Raw genomic sequence first — 16,233 nt, 5'->3', positions numbered from 1 at the left:
GCGCTCGGCCCTGGGCCGCGCAGAGCGCAGCGCTCGCGGCGGGGACTGCAGAGGTGGGACAGGCGTCACGGGGCTCCCGGACCCTCGCGTGGTCACTCACCTGGCCCCAGCTGTCTGCTGCAAACGGGGCAGCCGGCCTCCCGGTCCGAGCCGATACCGCGCGCGGGGACGCCGGGCAACTCGAAGCCGTGTGCGTGCGCGTCCAATCACGCAGCGGCTCCCGCCTAGCAGCCACGAGCTTCTAAAGACCCCGGCTGGATGTGCGACCCGGGAAAGCGCCAGCGTCTCCACGGCAACGAGGGAGAACAGCACATGCGCGAGTCGCCTCCGGAAGTGACGTGTAGAAGGGGCGCCCGGAACGGAGCCATGGCCCAGGAGGCAGCTGGACCGCTGTCGGAGGAAACGCTGTCACTGTGGAAACGGTAATGCTGGGGCGACGCGCAGGAGGAGGGCGCTGAGGCCGCGCGGCTCTCCGCAGACCCTCCGAGCTCGTAGTCTTCAGGCTGTGGAGTCGCAGCCGCCGCCGCCCGAGCCTCCCGAGCGCGGCCCAGCTTCCGGCGCGGGAGCAGAGTGGCCTCGGGAGTTGTAGTCCGCGGGGTGGGCGCGGTTCTCGCTTCCGGGCACGCTTGTTGGGCCCGCGCGTGCCGTGTTCTCCGCCCACTGATCTTCCGGGGCCTGTGGTCTCGCAGGTGTATCCCTTGCCTTCCCTTGAAGCTGGAGAAGACCCGGCAGAGGCGTTTGGCCTCGCAGGTGGAGGAAGCAGGGTCTGGGGTGTGGCCCCGGCTGGTTTTGACGCTTCTGTCCTCCTAGGGAGCAAGCTCGGCTGAAGGCCCGCGTCGTAGACCGGGACACTGAGGCGTGGCAGCGGGACCCCGCCTTCTCGGGTCTGCGGAGGGTCGGGGGCGTTGACGTGTCCTTCGTGAAAGGGGACAGTGTCCGTGCTTGTGCCTCTCTGGTGGTGCTCAGCTACCCCGAGCTCGAGGTAACCCGGGAGGACGCTGAGCTCGAGGCGGGCCCCTCGATGGGCTCGGGCGTGGGGCCTCCGGGACAGGGAGCAGTGCAGGCCTAGAACCCGGCTTCATGTTTTGTAGGGTGTCATTCATAGTCTAGGGAGTCTTGGAAGGGGGGGAAAAGGCAAAAAACTAAGGGAATTCTGTGACTTAAGAATCCGCTCATGAGCTTTACCTCAAAGTCTGATTGTTGTCTTGGGTTCTCATCTCAGTGACCTGCACACCACACCCCAACTTGCCCAAGCTGGAAATCTGTCCCCCTGGGCCCCTCCCTTCCTCTCACGTCCAGTCGCGCACTTAGCTCCCTTTCTTTCTACCTCGTAAATGTCGCTGGAATCTATCCCCTCGTCTGCCCTCTGCTCCTTGCCTGGCTGTGCCACCGTCACTCCTGTGGGTTTCTGAGCAGCATTTTCATGGGTGCCCTGCCTCAAGCGCTGCTCTTCAGTGCCAGCAGACCGATTTTCCTAAAAAGCAAGTATTTTCGTCAAAAGCAACAAGTCCCTCTCTCCCTCCCTCCTTCCCTCCCTACCTCCCTCCCTCCCTCTCTCCCTCCCTCCCTCCCTCTCTTCCTCTCTTCCTCTCTTCCTCTTTCTTTCTTTCTCTCTCTTTTTCATTTATTTATTTATTTATTTATTTATTTATTTATTTGAAACAAGGTCTCACTCTGGCCCAGGCTGAAGAGTGGCATGTTCACTGCCAAGATCTGATCTTAACCTCCCAGACTCAAGTGATCTCCCACCTTAGCCTCCTGTAGCTAGGACCACAGATGTGAGCCACCACACTCGGCTTTTTTATTTTTTGTAGAGACAGGGTCTCACTATGTTGCCCAGGCTAGTCTCCAGCTCCTGGGCTCAAGGGATCCTTCCACCTTGGCTTCCCCAGGTGCTGGGATTCCAGGCGTGAGCCACCGCATGCAGCCCACAAGTCCTCTTAAAACATTTAAGTGCTTTTCTCATGACCTCATGCTAAATAAAGTTCACTGTCATTGCCATGGCTTAAAGGCCCTTTATGAACTGTCCCCTGCTTAATTTAATAAGATGCTATAGGCTCAGCTCTCACCACCATTCTCAGTTCTTCCCACCCTCTACAACCCACATTGAATCCTTCAAACGTGTGCCATGCTGTATTTGGCTACCTGACCTTTGCAGTAATGTTTCCTCTCCTGGACGGGTTTCCATCTGGCTAACTCCTACTCATAAGGGCTCAGTTTAGACATGACTTCCTCCGCTAAGCTCCTGCTCATCCCAGAAGACCAGGCGTTGCCCCTCAGCACTGTGTCTTAGTCCGCGTGGGCTGCTGTGATAGAATACCTTAGACTAGGTGGCTTACCCACAGCAGGAATTTATTTCTCACAGTTGTGGAGGCTGGAAGCTCAGGATCAGGGTGCCAGCACAGTCACGTTCTGGTGTCAGCGCTGTTCTAGGTTGCACGCGGCCAGCTTCTTAACTGCCTTCTCACATGGTGATCCACTCACCTCTTAATACCGTCGCCTCGTGGGTTATAATTTCTACACATGAATTTGGGGAGGACACAAACATTTAGACCATAGCAACCTTCTGCTTCCTCTTTATGTCACTGGAATGGAATTGGCCTGCCTGTCTTCCCTGCTGGAATGTAAACTCCGTGATGGTAGAAACCATGTTGTTTTGCCCACCAAGGGCAGCATGCAGAAGATGCCAAACTCTTCTTTTAATAGATGTGTGCGTGAATGGACGGTGGACTCGTGATTTATGTAAGAGTCGACAGCTCCGGAAGCCTTGGCGGCAGCAGAGTTTGACACAGAAGCCTCCTGGCGCCAGTGTTCCCCTTTCATTGTTCTCTGCCAGCTCCTAAAGATGACACACATCTTCCTGCTTCCATAGCTTCGTGCTTTACTTGGGAGGCCCCTTTCAGGCTAAATTGAGCAAAAATGTATTGAGTGCCTACTGTGTGCTAAGATTGGGATATTCGCAATCCCTACCCTAAGAGGTCCCCTGGCCATTTTGTAGGCTGGCACTGGGGTGGGAGCACAGTCTGAGGAGCCAGACTGCTCATGCTCACACCCAGCTCTGCCACTTCCAACTTTGCCCTCTAGGCCTCTGTCTCCGTCTTTCTAACTTGAGAATGATAATGGTATTAATATCCAGCTCACTGAGTTGTGATGAGCGACACTTGAAACGCATGGAAAGCAATTAACACAGCATTCCCTTTCCCCTGCAACTTTTCCTGGCTGCGAGTTACCAACCTCTCATCTGCATCCTGGGCCTCTTTTTAATGCATGTGCTGTTATAGCACTTCTTGCATTGTATTAAAGTTAGTTGTTTACGATTCCATTTTTCCCTTGGCTGGAAGTTCTCTAGGGGAGGGCCATACCGTATTTCTTTTATAACACCAGCACCAAGCAAAGCGCCTGCTACTTCATTGTCATTGGTTGTCCCGGCTATGAAAGCTTGGACTAGGAAAGGATCTTGGAATAGTCTGGTCCACTGATCCTTGAATGCCTGAGCATGAACCTGCAGAAGGAGAATCACCCGGAAGTGTGTTGAAAAACAGATTCCATAGGCACATTCTCAAAGACTAAGTAGGTCCGGGGTTGCCTTGGACTTGGGGTGGGATGGATGGGAAGTGACTGCTGAAGGGTATGAGGTTTATTTTGGGGTTAAGGAAAATGTTCTAAAATTAGATTATGGTAATAATGCAAGACTCTGTAAATCCCAAAACCATTGCATTATATGTTTAAACAGGTGAACTGTATGGTATATAAATTGTTTTTCAGTAAAGCTGTTAGAAAAATAGATTCCAGAGCCCCACCCCACTTACTGGGGGAAAAACCCTTCCAGAGTATGGCCTGGGAATCTGCTTTTCAAAATAAGCTTCCCTGTGATTCTGAAGCGAAGCTGGCTTGGAGAACCACTGGCCCTCCTTTGCCACCGTGAGGAACGTTCTCCTTAGCGTCCCTGACAAACGATGGCCTCTCAGCGGAGCCCGTTCGTGCTGGACGCTGAGTGATGGCTAGTGTCTGCCTCTCCACAGGGAGCTGACCCCTGCTTGTCTGTGACTCCCCTTGATCAGTTCTGCCTTCAGGTAGCAAAACAGAACAGATCTTCCCCACCTTCTGCTCGTCAGCCCTCCTGTTGCTGGAAATAGCTGCGTGCTCCTTCCCTGCTCCGTCCCAAGAGGCTGCAATGATATCCAGCTTCTTCGCTGGCCAACGGCCCTCGGGTCATGCCCTCCATTAGCAGGGTCCATCTTTACGTCTGGCACTCAGAATCAAATGCAGGAACTCATACGGTCTACCCAAGTCCATAGACCTAACACTCACCCACGCCATTCAGTCAGTGCAGCTGGAAACAGCAGAGCTTTTGACGGGGCACCAGGTCACTGGTGTATGTTGCGATTGCTGGCCGTCCAGGCCTGCCTACACACTACTCAGTGATTTTTTTCTTCCCAGATTTTTAACTTGAAAATGCCAAAAAATTGAAAAAGGTTACATTGGCCACCTGTATTCCTTCTACTTACGTTCAGCTGCTGCTACCCTGGCGTTCTCTCTCTCTCTCTCTCTCTGTGTTTGTCTGTGTGTGTGTTTACCATACGTCCCAGCGATTGTGACTGCTCAGCTCTGAAGACTTCAGCAGGCCTATCCTGAGAGTGACATTTTCCTACACAACCGCACGTCATTATCATACCGACTACAAGTCATAATCATCCCATAATGTGACCTGAATTATGACATTATGGGAGAGATTCAGACGTCAGCAGCCACCCTCCTTCTGTGGGAACTCAGGCCACATTTGAATTCCACATGTGTCACTCTGCAAAGTCACATTGCTGTGTGGGGATGTCAGGATCCACCCTGCTGGGTTCACTGTGAATCCAAAATCTGTTATCAGAATGGACCCTCCCCACTTAGGGTCATAGGCAGATTTGATCAGTTTCCCTATTGAGTCATTGGTAAAAATATTGAGAGAATGAGCCCCAAACCTCTATGCTAATACAGAGTACTCAGTTTTCTTTGGTATGTTTAATTATTGATAGAGTCACTGGGAGGAGTGGAAGTTGTGATTTGCAAGCTGTCACCAAGAGATCTGGGGAGTCAGTAAGGACACTGTAGGGAGGTAGACAGCTCTGGAGGACGTGGGCACAGTGGGAAACGCGTCTCCACGTGAGGCCAGTGCGACTAAGGAAAGCACAAGATCAGGAGACTCAGGCCCGCTGTGCTGTGTTCTACGCTGTAGCCTCTGCCTCCCAGGATCAAGCGATTCTCCTGCGTCAGCCTCCCGAGTAGCGGGGACTACAGGCACGCACCACCATGCCCGGCTAATTTTTGTATTTTTTGGTGGAGACAGGGTTTCGTCACATTGGCCAGGCTGGTCTCGAACTCCTGGTCTCAAGTGACCCACCCACCTGGGCCTCCCAAAGTGCTGGGATTACAGGCGTGAGCCACCATGCCTGGCCAAGTGGTTTTTAATTTGAAAAAGTTTGCAAGAGAGGCTCTAAGAAAGACGACTGTGCTTTCTACAGCTCTCTGGGTTGTCTGCAGCAATTCCGGAAAGCCCCTGATCATCTGGGTCCCTGACTCCAGACCTCCCTCCACGCATGTGCTGCCGTCTCTGGCTAGAGACCTCAGCCCTCCACACCTCCGCCAGCTTGCACTGGGCGTTTGAGCGTCCCACTTGCCATCCAGAGGGCCCTGTGCCACCCATCCTCCCCTTTCTCTCTGAGATTATTTGCAGCCTTAGGGTTTTTCTTTTTAGACTGTCCTGTCCCTTGGGAACCCCTGTTCACTCTTGATTGTCTAGCCCTGAAATCACGTCTGTCCTGTTTCTGAGTTGTTTGAAACCTGTTCATAAAGCCCCTGTGGCCTGTCTCGCTCTCAAGTCCCCTTGGAAGACATGGCCTTCCCCCAAGGTCCCGTCTCATGTAAACTCAGTAGTGCCTTTGTTCACGTTGCACTGCATACAGGTGCTTTCTTGCACTGCGTCTTTTTTTTTTTTTTTTTTTTTTTTGAGACAGAGTCTCACTCTGTCACCAGGTTCCAGGCAGCAGTACAGTGGCACAACCTCGGCTCACTGCAACCTCCGCCTCCCAGGTTCAAGCAATTCTCCTGCCTCAGCCTCCCGAGTAGCTGGGACTACAGGTGTGCGCCACCACGTCCAGCTAATTTTTTGTATTTTTAGTATGACAGGGTTTCACCATGTTGGCCAGGATGGTCTCGATCTCTTGACCTCGTGATCCGCCCGCCTCGGCCTCCCAAAGTGCTGGGATTACAGGCTTGAGCCACCGTGTCCGGCCGCACTGTGTCTTCTTACTTAAAGCCTCCAGCAGCCCCATGGAGGGGTGGGGTGGAGTGTCAGCTTCAATACATAAAGGAAGAGACACCTGGAGAGCAAGGGGCAGGCAGGGGTGACACAGCCAGCAATCTTAGCCTTGCTTCTGTTGGAGACCAGGTCCTGGGAGGCTCCTACAGACCAGATCCCAGAGAATCCTCCTACAGACCAGATCCCAGGGAATACTCCTATTGACCAGGTCCCAGGGGCTTATCCTACAGACCAGATCTCGGGGAATCCTCCTACAGTCCAGATCCCAGGGAATCCTCCTACAGACCAGGTCCCAGAGAATCCTCCTGTAGACCAGGTCCTGGGGGCTCCTCCTACAGACCAGATCCCAGAGAATCTCCTACAGACCATATCCCAGGGAATCCTCCTACAGACCAGATCCCAGAGAATCTCCTACAGACCATATCCCAGGGAATCCTCCTACAGACCAGGTCCTGGGGGCTCCTCCTACAGACCAGATCCCAGGGAATCTTCCTACAGACCAGATCCCAGGGAATCCTACTGACCAGGTCCCAGGGAATCTTCCTACAGACCAGATCCCAGGGAATCCTTCTACAGGCCATATCCCAGGGCATCTTCCTACAGACCAGGTCCTGGGGGCTCCTCCTACAGACCAGGTTTGAGGGTGGAGGGAATCCACTGCAGTTCTGGAGTGCAGGGTCCTCATATGGTCCAGGTCCTGGGGGTGGAGGGGCTCCTCCAATCAACCAGGTCTGGGGGTGAGTGGGAGGGGCTTCCTGTGGACCAGGTTCCAGTGGCCTCCACCTTACAGACCAGGTCCCAAGTGCCTGCTCCTATGGACCAGGTCACAGGGATACCTGCCCACCACCAATTTGCAGGATACATCTAGTTCCTTCTTCTAAATGTCTCATAGGCGAGGCAGGGAAGGGGAGCCATCAGGGTGAGGTTGGGGAGAGGGAAGGATGAAGAGCAGGGGGGCAGGATGGAGGGAGTGGGGGTGGGACGGGTGGCTGAGGGCCGTGCTGCCCACTGAGCTGCGTGCCTTGTGGCAGGTGGTGTATGAGGAGAGCCGCATGGTCAGCCTCACAGCCCCCTACGTGTCGGGCTTCCTGGCCTTCCGAGAGGTGCCCTTCCTGCTGGAGCTTGTGCAGCAGCTGCGAGAGAAGGAGCCGGACCTCATGCCCCAGGCAGGTGTCTCATCCCTAGGACAAGAGAAAGGCCCTTCCTCCTTGGGGAAGGGAAGGTGGCTGCAGGTTGCCACCATTGGCCATGGCAGGAAGAGACTCATGAGCTTCCTGGAAGAGAGGAATGAGGATTTCTAGAAAGTTGAACTCCGGAGACAGTGTCCCCTTCCTGCCTCAGGGATGGCCCTTGCCTGAGGGCTAAGGGGCAGCTCAGCTGACCATGACTCTCCCCCTGACTCCATAGGTCCTTCTCGTGGATGGAAATGGGGTGCTCCACCACCGAGGTAATTCTGCTCTCGAAAGCAGTCCAGGGAGGGCTCTGTGGGGAAGAGATGGGGGCGAGGGCACCTCTGTCGTCTCCCACACAAAACGCTGGGCCCTCGGCCTCTGCCACCACCCACCTCCAGCAGCTCCTTTCTGGGCGCAGTGGGGACTCGCAGTGCCTTCCCCCTGGAAAAGGACTGCCGACCTTCGCTTCATCCCTCCTCTTGCCTGCCCCACCCTGCGCTTCCTACAGTGCCCTGCCCTTTGCTGGCTCATCTCCAGGTGCCACTACCCCGTTCTCAGCAGATCACCGCAGGACTTCCCAGGGCCTGGGCCCCCTGCTGCAGGCCGTGCTGTGTAGGGAGGAGCGGGGCTGCTGCAGGCTGTGCTGCACGGGGACAAGTGGCGGGGAGGGGGCCTGCTGCAGGCTGTCCTGCACAAGAAGGCGAGGGGCTTCTCAGAGCGGCCTTCCCTGCCGGCCACCCACCCTGCATCTGCCTGTCAGCCCTTGTCCACAGCTAGACAGGTGCACCCAGGCCCCCGCCTATGCCGGGGACCCTTGGCCCAGGGAGCACAGCGGAGGGAGATGGGCTCTTTTGCCCTCGCATACAGACCTGTGGGTGGCAAAGCCAGCAACACCCAGAGAGGGACCCGGGAGGGTGGTGCTGGACATCCTGGCCAGCAGGTGTGATTGGGTCCTGGCTGCTGCCCTCGCACATGGGGGGATATGCGCCGATCCTGATGCCCGTGGCGGCACTAGCAGGACACCATTGAGGGAAGAGGAGGCTGGGAGGTGCAGATGACTGCAGAGCCAGGCTGCAGTGTCCCAGCACGCTGGCAAGGTGCCGACCCTGGCGCTGACCGTGTCGGGGGAAGGACGCTTCCTCCCCAGCCTCACACCCAGGAAATCGGGCACGGGGAGCCTTAGCCCAGATCAGCTGGGGGCTGAGGTCTGGTGTCCCTGGCTGTCTGCCCGTCCACAGACCTCTGCTCACTTAGGGAAGCTTTTGTGAGATTCTGGCTTGTCCTGAATCACTGCACCAGGCCCCAGCCCCACCTCCCCAACCCCACCCTCCTTTCTCCCTGGCAGGCTTTGGGGTGGCCTGCCACCTTGGGGTCCTTACAGACCTGCCTTGCATTGGGGTGGCCAAGAAACTTCTGCAGGTGGACGGGCTGGAGAATGACGCCCTGCACAAGGAGAAGGTGAGGAGGGCCTGCTGCAGCCTGGGCTGCACAGGGAGAAGGAGGGGCTGCTGCAGGCTGTGCCCGGCAGCTCGGGAGTGCTGCGGTGGCCCTGGGCACAAGGGCGCTTCCGGACCAGCCCTTGCCTGCTGATGCTGCTCTCCTCATCCCTGGCTCATGGCCTGGAATAAGGAAGACCCGCTTTCCTCTGGGCGCTGCCTTGCGTGTCTCAGCCATGGGTGCTCTGAGCTCCTCTCCTGCCTCCTGGTCCCCCATGCCTCTGAACCACTGTGGCACACCAAGTAGGGCTAAGTCCTCCAGTTACTGGGGACTGGACGGGCTTCCAGGCTGTCCCAGGCACACTTGGTGCTTTCCCCATCCCACCTGGCCCCAGCCCCTGTCTCCTCACCTGGGTACTCAGGTACCCCAGCCTCCAGGCCCCACTTCCACCAAGGCCTGCCCGGAGCTGCTGCCCACACCCCTCCTACCCCACCTTCTCCTGCATCTTCCTCCTCTGGGACCCCACGTTGGCACTGGGAGTGAGTTCCGTGGAGGGAGCCAGTGACATCCCACTGGATGGCAGATTCTGAGAGCAGAGGCCACGTCTCGTTCCTCCCAACCCTCAGGTACCTGCACGGAGCAGTTGCTTAATAACAATATGTTGAGTCCATGGGACCTCAGACTCCCTCTGAGCCAGCGACGCCTCCAGAAATCCCAGCCTGTTGGCTTGAGTCAGATGTGTCCACAGCAGGAGACAGCCGCAGGAAGGAAGTGGGGTCAGCGCTGCTCACTGCACAGTGGCAGCACCTGTGTAGCTGCCAGCCTGGCACAGTGGCTCTGGGCAGATCACTGCCCTTGCTGTAAGCCCCGTCATCAGGGTTGGGCAGGGTCTTGTGGGCAGCACCCTCAGAGCAGGGGTGAGACCACATCACCGCCTGCGGGATCCGTGTCGCCTCGGGCACATGGCTTTGCCTGGGTTGTGGCTCACGTCCAGGATCAGTCCCCTTCCTTTTCCTGGCCCAGTGACTGTTTGCGTTTTCAAAATCAAGAGACTTTCCTTCACCCCTTCACCAAGAAGAGAAGGTTTTTTTCCCCCTATTTTCCAGATCCGACTCCTGCAGGCTGGAGGAGACTCGTTCCCTCTGCTGGGAGGCTCTGGGACTGTCCTGGGAATGGTGAGTGGCCAGGGCCCTAAGCCCCGCAAAGCCCAGGGTAGGGGATCTTTTGCATGCAGACACACCTGCGCTCACACATCAGCCCCCACCCGCCCATCCGTCCATCCTCCTGCCTCTGACTGAGCCCTGGGGTATGTGGAGCCCACCCTGTCCCAGGGACAAGCAATAGGAAGGCTCCCTGAGGGTGGGCAGGCTCTGGCCCCTTCAGCTTCCCTCCTGCCCCTGGGACATTTTGTCCGAGCTCCAGCCGCTGAGGCTGTCCTGACCCGGGTCCCAGTGGCCCAGCCCACAGGGGTGCCCTTGCCTTCCTTGTCACAGGCCCTGAAGAGCCACGACCGCAGCACCAGGCCCCTGTACGTCTCCGTGGGCCACAAGATGAGCCTGGAGGCAGCCGTGCGCCTGACCTGCTGCTGCTGCAAGTTCCGGATCCCAGAGCCCGTGCGCCAGGTGGGTGGGCCCAGGGGGTGTGGGTAGGCAGCACCTCCTGTTCAGGGCTCCCCAGCACCCCAGCTGGGGTCAGAGTGCAGTGACGTGAGGCTGGAGACTCTGGTTGGCATGCACTGGGCCCCGCAGTCAGGACAGTGTACTGGAGGGTGCAGAACTCCCGGGAGTTCATCTCCAGGCCCTGCGCCCCACACACTCAGCCTCCCAGCCTCTCTGAGTCGCCTGCACCCAGATACAGGCCAGCTTGAAGAATCAGTGATGTCAGCCTAGGTGGTGAGGTGTCCCAACCAGCCCCTCAGGTCCCAGAGGGAGCAGCTGAACTCAAGCCAGGAGGCTCCTGCCGGAAAGCTGCAGGGACAGTGCTCAGGAAGCTGTGCAGGTCCCAGAGATGCTGGGACCTGGGGATGCCCACACCAGAACCCAGCACCAAAACTGGTGTTGGGTCCCGCAGGGAGGATGAGAACTCTGCTGAAGCAGTCAGCTCAGCTGGGAAAGGACTCAGCCTGCAGGCTGGAACGAGAGGCCACAGCCAGCCTTGATAGGACCAGGGGTCACAAGACACAGGCGGGTGCCTGTCCCAGAGAAGTCCACAGAGTGGGGGTTCCAGAATAGTCAACCTTGGGAAGAGAGCCTCTGGAGGAAGGGGAGGGGCAGCCCCGGGGAGTTTGATGCGCTCAAGAGCTAGGTGGCTCACGCTGGTAATCCCAACACTGGGGGCGGAGGTGGGAGGATCACTTGAGCCCAGGAGTTTGAGGGCAGCCTGGGTAACATAGTGAGACCCCGTCTCTCCAAAAAATTTTAAAAACAAATTAGCCGAGTGTGGTGGTGTGCGCCTGTGGTCTCAGCTAGGCTGAGGTGGGAAGATCACCTGAGCCCAGGAGGTGGAGGCGGCAGTGAGCCCTGATCGCACCACTGCACTCCAGCCTGGGTGACAGAGCAAGACCTTATCTCAAAAAAAGTTAAGTTCAGCAGGAAAGTGTGGCTGGAGCCAGGGCAGTGAAGTTCAAAGTGGTGGGAGCCTGGGAGCATCTTGGGATGCGCTGGGGTTTCAGACGCACCCACGGGGACTTGGATGGTTGTGAGTTGGCAGTGGGGCACCCGCAGATTTGCCTTTTCAGGTGGCCGCTCTGCATGCTGTGAAGGCTGTCGGGTGGAGCTGGGGACGCGGGTCTGCACAAGCTGCGCTTCTTCCAGCAGCCCAGCCCCGGAGCCTCCCTGGTGTCTCCTGCTTCCCCATCTCCTGGCACCACTGGCCCCGCAGCCAGTGGAAAACGCCCAGGCCAGCACTGCCTCCTGGGGCTGGGGCCTTCTGGCTGCTGGCGTGCAGTGTGGCCTCCAGGGGGCAGCAGCAGCCCACACACCACAATGGCCCTCGGCCCCGGGAGCTGTGCCCAGTGGTGGCATCTGAGAGTGGGCTCTGCAGCCTTGCAGGGCTTTGTTTGGGGCATAGGTGTGTGGACTCTCAAGCCTGTGAGCTGTTCCTCAGCCCCCAGGAAAGAGGCCTTTCTTTCTCCATTCCAACTCAGCAGTGTGGTCTTCCAAGAGAGAACCAGGAAAACTCTCCCCCAAGCCTTCGGCACCAAGAACTCTAGGTCATGCTGCTGCAGACGCCACAGCTCCTGGAGCTCCCTTTCTGCCTCAGTGAGCCCCAGAGTAGGACAGTGGCCCATCCTTGCAGGGAAGGGGACGCCTGGTTTTTGAGTACCTTGAGCATCTAGAAACAGAGCAAGGATCGTGTGCCTAGTGCCAGCGAAGAGCCTGCCAAGTCCTGGGTCCACCCTCCAGGGGAAGGAAAGCCGCAGCCAGGCGGGCTACGCAGCCATCTGCACCAGAAGCCTGTAGTCTCTCACTGCTGGGCGTGGGCTGAGGGTCCTGTCCTGCAGAGCCCGCTCCGTCTCTGGGTCTATTTCCTTCCTGAGCCCACTCACCTCTCAACAGCTTCCCCTCCTGACTGTTCTGGAAGGTCCTGGGAGAGCACAGACGGGGGGTTAGCGTTGGTCTGTTCTCTCCCTGGCTCTGCCCCCGGCCATCTTGGTGTCCCCATGGTCACAGGTGCTGCAGTGCTCCTGGTGCCAGATCCAGGCTGGGCTGCTCCAGGGGAAGGTGAGAGGTGCTGGCCCCGCCCACTGCTGCCCCTCTTCCCCCCTGAACGGAAGCAGGAGCAGGTTGGGGGATTAGCCGTTGCTTTCCATGAGTTGTGTGGCCCTGAAGCTAATCTAAGCCTATCTGAGCTGGGATCAAGGGAGCTTCCTAAGGCCAGCCCCACCCCCGCCCCGGGTTCCCACTCAGACACTGCAGTGTCCCTCCCTGCTAGGGTCTGCCCTCATCACAGCCCTCTTTCATCCCGGTGATTCTGGAGATGGGACAGGGGTTACCGCTGGTCTAGTCGGGGAGAGGGCAGATCAGCTGGGCTGAGTCCCCAGAGAAGCGAGTGTTAGCAGGGAAACCTTGGCTTACGCAGAGCCTACAGGAAAGTGCAGGCTGTAAACCAGTGAAGAGTGAGCAGCCCCAACTGCCCCTTGTGGGGAGGAGACCCAGGGCTCCCTGGCTCAGCCCATCCACTCGCGGCTCCTTAGGCCCTTCAGAGACTGCCCAGATGGGTGTGAGAACCGCCGCTGCAGGGCTTAGACTCACGGTTCAGGCATCCTTGTCACGCACTCGCTGCTCCTGAGCCTGGAAAGCTGGCGGTGACCTGTGTGTCCTGGGGGCTTCTGTGGGGGATGGAGGCATTGCCACCAGCAGCTTCTGGTGGGGCACTGGTCCAGAGGCCAGCTCAGGACCCAGCAGCACTTCTGTCTCCTCCAGGCTGACATCTGCTCCCGAGAGCACATCCGCAAGGCCCTGGGACACCCTGGACCCCCCGCACCGAGGTGAGTGCCTGAGGAGACTGGGGCTTGAAGGAGGCATCTCACAGACACCCACGTGAGGCTGTTTCTGGTGGCCCCCCTCTCCCTGTTGCAGTGTCATGGCTCAGGACAGGCAGTGCAGGGCCAGGCCAGGCAGGGGACACGGGAGGTCTTCAAAGAAGGAGGGTGGAGTGGGGTGGACTTCTGTTCACGTGGGAACTCTCCAGAAACACCACTGCCCCCACCCTGAAACCCTGGGACTGTGGCCCGTCTGGTCCAAGCCCTACCTCCCAACATGGCCAGCCCCAGCCCTCCTCATTCCTCTTAGCCTGTGAGGCACCAGGACGAGGGCTCTGCAGGAAGGGCGTGGCCTTGCAGTCACGTGTGACCCAGCCACCCTGTTTGTACTCTTTAAGCCTCAGCTTCCTCATCGCATTCTTGTCCCGCTGGTTCTTGTAGAATAGAGTGAGACTGCCTGGCATGGTCACAGCCAACAGTACAAGGCTTTGTCTTAAAACCATTGCAGACGATTTGATCCTGATGGCAGCCTTGCTGTGAGACGGGTCCTGTGACCCCACTCCACAGATAAGGAAGCCGGGGCACTGAGCACTGATAAGGAGGAAAGCAGAATTCAGTCAGCAATTTGGATTCCAGGCCCGGCATCTGAGCCTCCATGCTGAGAGGGCACCCCTACTCTCTGGGCGAAGATCCCAGGAGGCACGAGGCCTGGAATTCAACCTGCCCTCCGCAGTTAGATACTGAAGTGCTCTACTTCCTTTGTGCTCATTTTCCCGCTAAGCCAGGGGCTGTTCCCAGGCCTTGTAGGCTGCTTTGAGAACTGGGGGAGCAGGTGGCAGGGACCCCCAAGTTCTCCCGGAGTTGGGGACCAGCCAGCTTGAATGCGAGATTTATGTGTGAGCGGCATGCTCTCCCCAGCCCTCTGCCCTGGGCTGTCACGGGCCCTGAGGGTCCAGTTCCCAGACCCCACCTGAGGAGTGAGGGGGTTTCGGGCGGGTGCTAGCTTCTGATGCTGTCCCTTTCTCAATGTCCTCACCAGGAGCCTGAAGGCGCAGAGGCCAAAGGCCTGCCCCAGAGGAGACTCTGGAGAGTCCGCAGGTGAGGGCCAGCCCCCAGAGGACCACAGCCTGGACCCCAGGACAGCCCCAAGGCCAGGCTCTCAGGAGCAGTAGGGCAAGGACTGGCAGTAGAGTGGAACTGGGTGCCAGGAAGATGCAAAGGCCACTGGCCACCCCATTCTGGCCTCGGGACGGTGACCACCCCTGGGGGTGTTCTAGGGACTTAGAGGAACCTCGCCTCAGCCGCAGGTAGTGCGCCCGGTCCCCAAAGACAGGCTGACTGTACCACCTCACGGGGACGCTGCAGCGCAGCCCAGCTCCAGCTGAGGCAGAGATGACCACGGCCCCCCTTTGCCCCATCATCAGCTGGTCAGCTGTGGTCATGGGGCCTCAGAGGACAGATCTCTATGAGGCCAAGTGCCAGATCCCGAGAGTGCATGGTCCAGCTCTCCTGGAGCCCACAGAGTGATTGGGAGCACCAGGGCCACATGGGCCCCAGCTGCGCCTGCACGACGCCTGCAGCCTCTGCGCCGCCCGCCCCTGCGCCGCCCGCCCCTGCGGGCCACAGAACTTGGTTCTCTTTTCCTTTTCTTCTTGGTTCGTTTTTTATTTTACTTACTTGTTTGTTTATTTTTATTGATCTCTTTACCATAAGATTTATTTGCAAAATCAGGATTCATTTGCAAAGCAGCGACAGCCGTACTGAGTCACCTCTGCCCTGACACAGAGGGGTCCTAGCTGGGGTCCCCTGCCCTGACGTAGAGGGGTCCTAGCTGAGGTCCCCTGCCCTGACATGGAGGGGTCCTAGCTGGGGTCCCCTGCCCTGACGTAGAAGGGTCCTAGCTGGGGTCCCCTGCCCTGATGTAGAAGGGTCCTAGCTGAGGTCCTCTGCCCTGACGTGGAGGGGTCCTAGCTGGGGTCCCCTGCCCTGACGTGGAGGGGTCCTAGCTGAGGTCCCCTGCCCTGACACAGAGGGGTCCTAGCTGGGGTCCTCTGCCCTGACACAGAGGGGTCCTAGCTGGGGTCCTCTGCCCTGACACAGAGGGGTCCTAGCTGGGGTCCCCTGCCATGATGTGGAGGGGTCCTAGCTGGGGTCCCCTGCCCTGATGTGGAGGGATCCTAGCTGAGGTCCTCTGCCTTGTCACAGAGGGTTCCTAGCTGGGGTAGCTGGGCTCTAGCACCTGCTCACTGCCAGCCATGACCCCTGACCCCAGTCTTGCCCATCCTCCATCCTGCTCTGGGAAGAGGGAGCAGAGAGACTTGTCTCAGCCTGGAGGGGGCTGAGGATGGGGGCAGCACACAGGGGCAGTCTGGGCTTTGGGGGCAGGGGCCAGACAGGGTGGCACTGGTGCCTGAGGCATTGGGTGCCAGGCTCTGCACCTGGAGGGGCTAGGATCGGGGGTGGCACCATCCTCACAGGCTCTGAGAGCTGATCACCATCCTCTGTCCCTGCCTCCCTGTCCCAGAGACACAGCCTCAAAATGGTCTTCACTGTGGGAAAGCAGCCCTGGGGCTGGCCCTTTCTGGCCACTTCGCTCCTCTTGGTGTGGGCTAGAGGTGCCAGCTGAGGACTGGGGGCAAAGGGGACACCCCACCTGCAGCCTGGCCCCAGCCCCTGGGTGCCTCCCAAGCAGCCCCCAGCCCTTGGCATGGTGTTTGGCCTCTAGACTCCAGGCTCCCTGAGGATGCTGGAATCTGCCACAGAGCATGAAGAAGTCCCTGGAATCCTCTTGCCATTCACCTGACCGCTACAAGAAGGGGCCGGTGATCATGATT

The 16,233-nt window shown here is 58.2% G+C and overlaps 1 protein-coding gene across 3 annotated transcripts; it reads left to right on the top strand.

The window, feature by feature from the left end:
• Nucleotides 1–338: 338 nt before the first annotated feature.
• On the top strand, nucleotides 339–14,948 carry ENDOV (endonuclease V). Of its 3 annotated transcripts, XM_021666352.2 has the most exons (10): nucleotides 339–422; nucleotides 811–982; nucleotides 7,339–7,473; nucleotides 7,715–7,754; nucleotides 8,825–8,937; nucleotides 10,023–10,091; nucleotides 10,410–10,538; nucleotides 13,341–13,405; nucleotides 14,439–14,497; nucleotides 14,707–14,948. In XM_021666352.2, exons 1-10 carry the CDS (start codon nucleotides 367–369, stop codon nucleotides 14,793–14,795), a joined length of 927 nt encoding a protein of 308 aa, XP_021522027.2. In that variant the 5' UTR covers nucleotides 339–366; the 3' UTR covers nucleotides 14,796–14,948. The 3 variants fall into 3 exon arrangements, with proteins under 3 accessions (XP_021522027.2, XP_012308173.2, XP_012308174.2); XM_012452750.3 differs by having other exon boundaries at nucleotides 14,439–14,948; XM_012452751.3 differs by lacking the exon at nucleotides 7,339–7,473 and having other exon boundaries at nucleotides 351–422; nucleotides 14,439–14,948.
• Nucleotides 14,949–16,233: the final 1,285 nt, after the last annotated feature.

Source organism: Aotus nancymaae, unplaced genomic scaffold, assembly GCF_030222135.1.
Source record: "Aotus nancymaae isolate 86718 unplaced genomic scaffold, 86718_ANA_hifiasm-v0.15.2.pri h1tg000089l, whole genome shotgun sequence".
Classification (NCBI taxonomy): Eukaryota; Metazoa; Chordata; class Mammalia; order Primates; family Aotidae; genus Aotus; species Aotus nancymaae.
The sequence above is the reverse complement of the archived record's forward strand: the minus strand, read 5'-3'. Positions and strand labels throughout refer to the sequence as shown.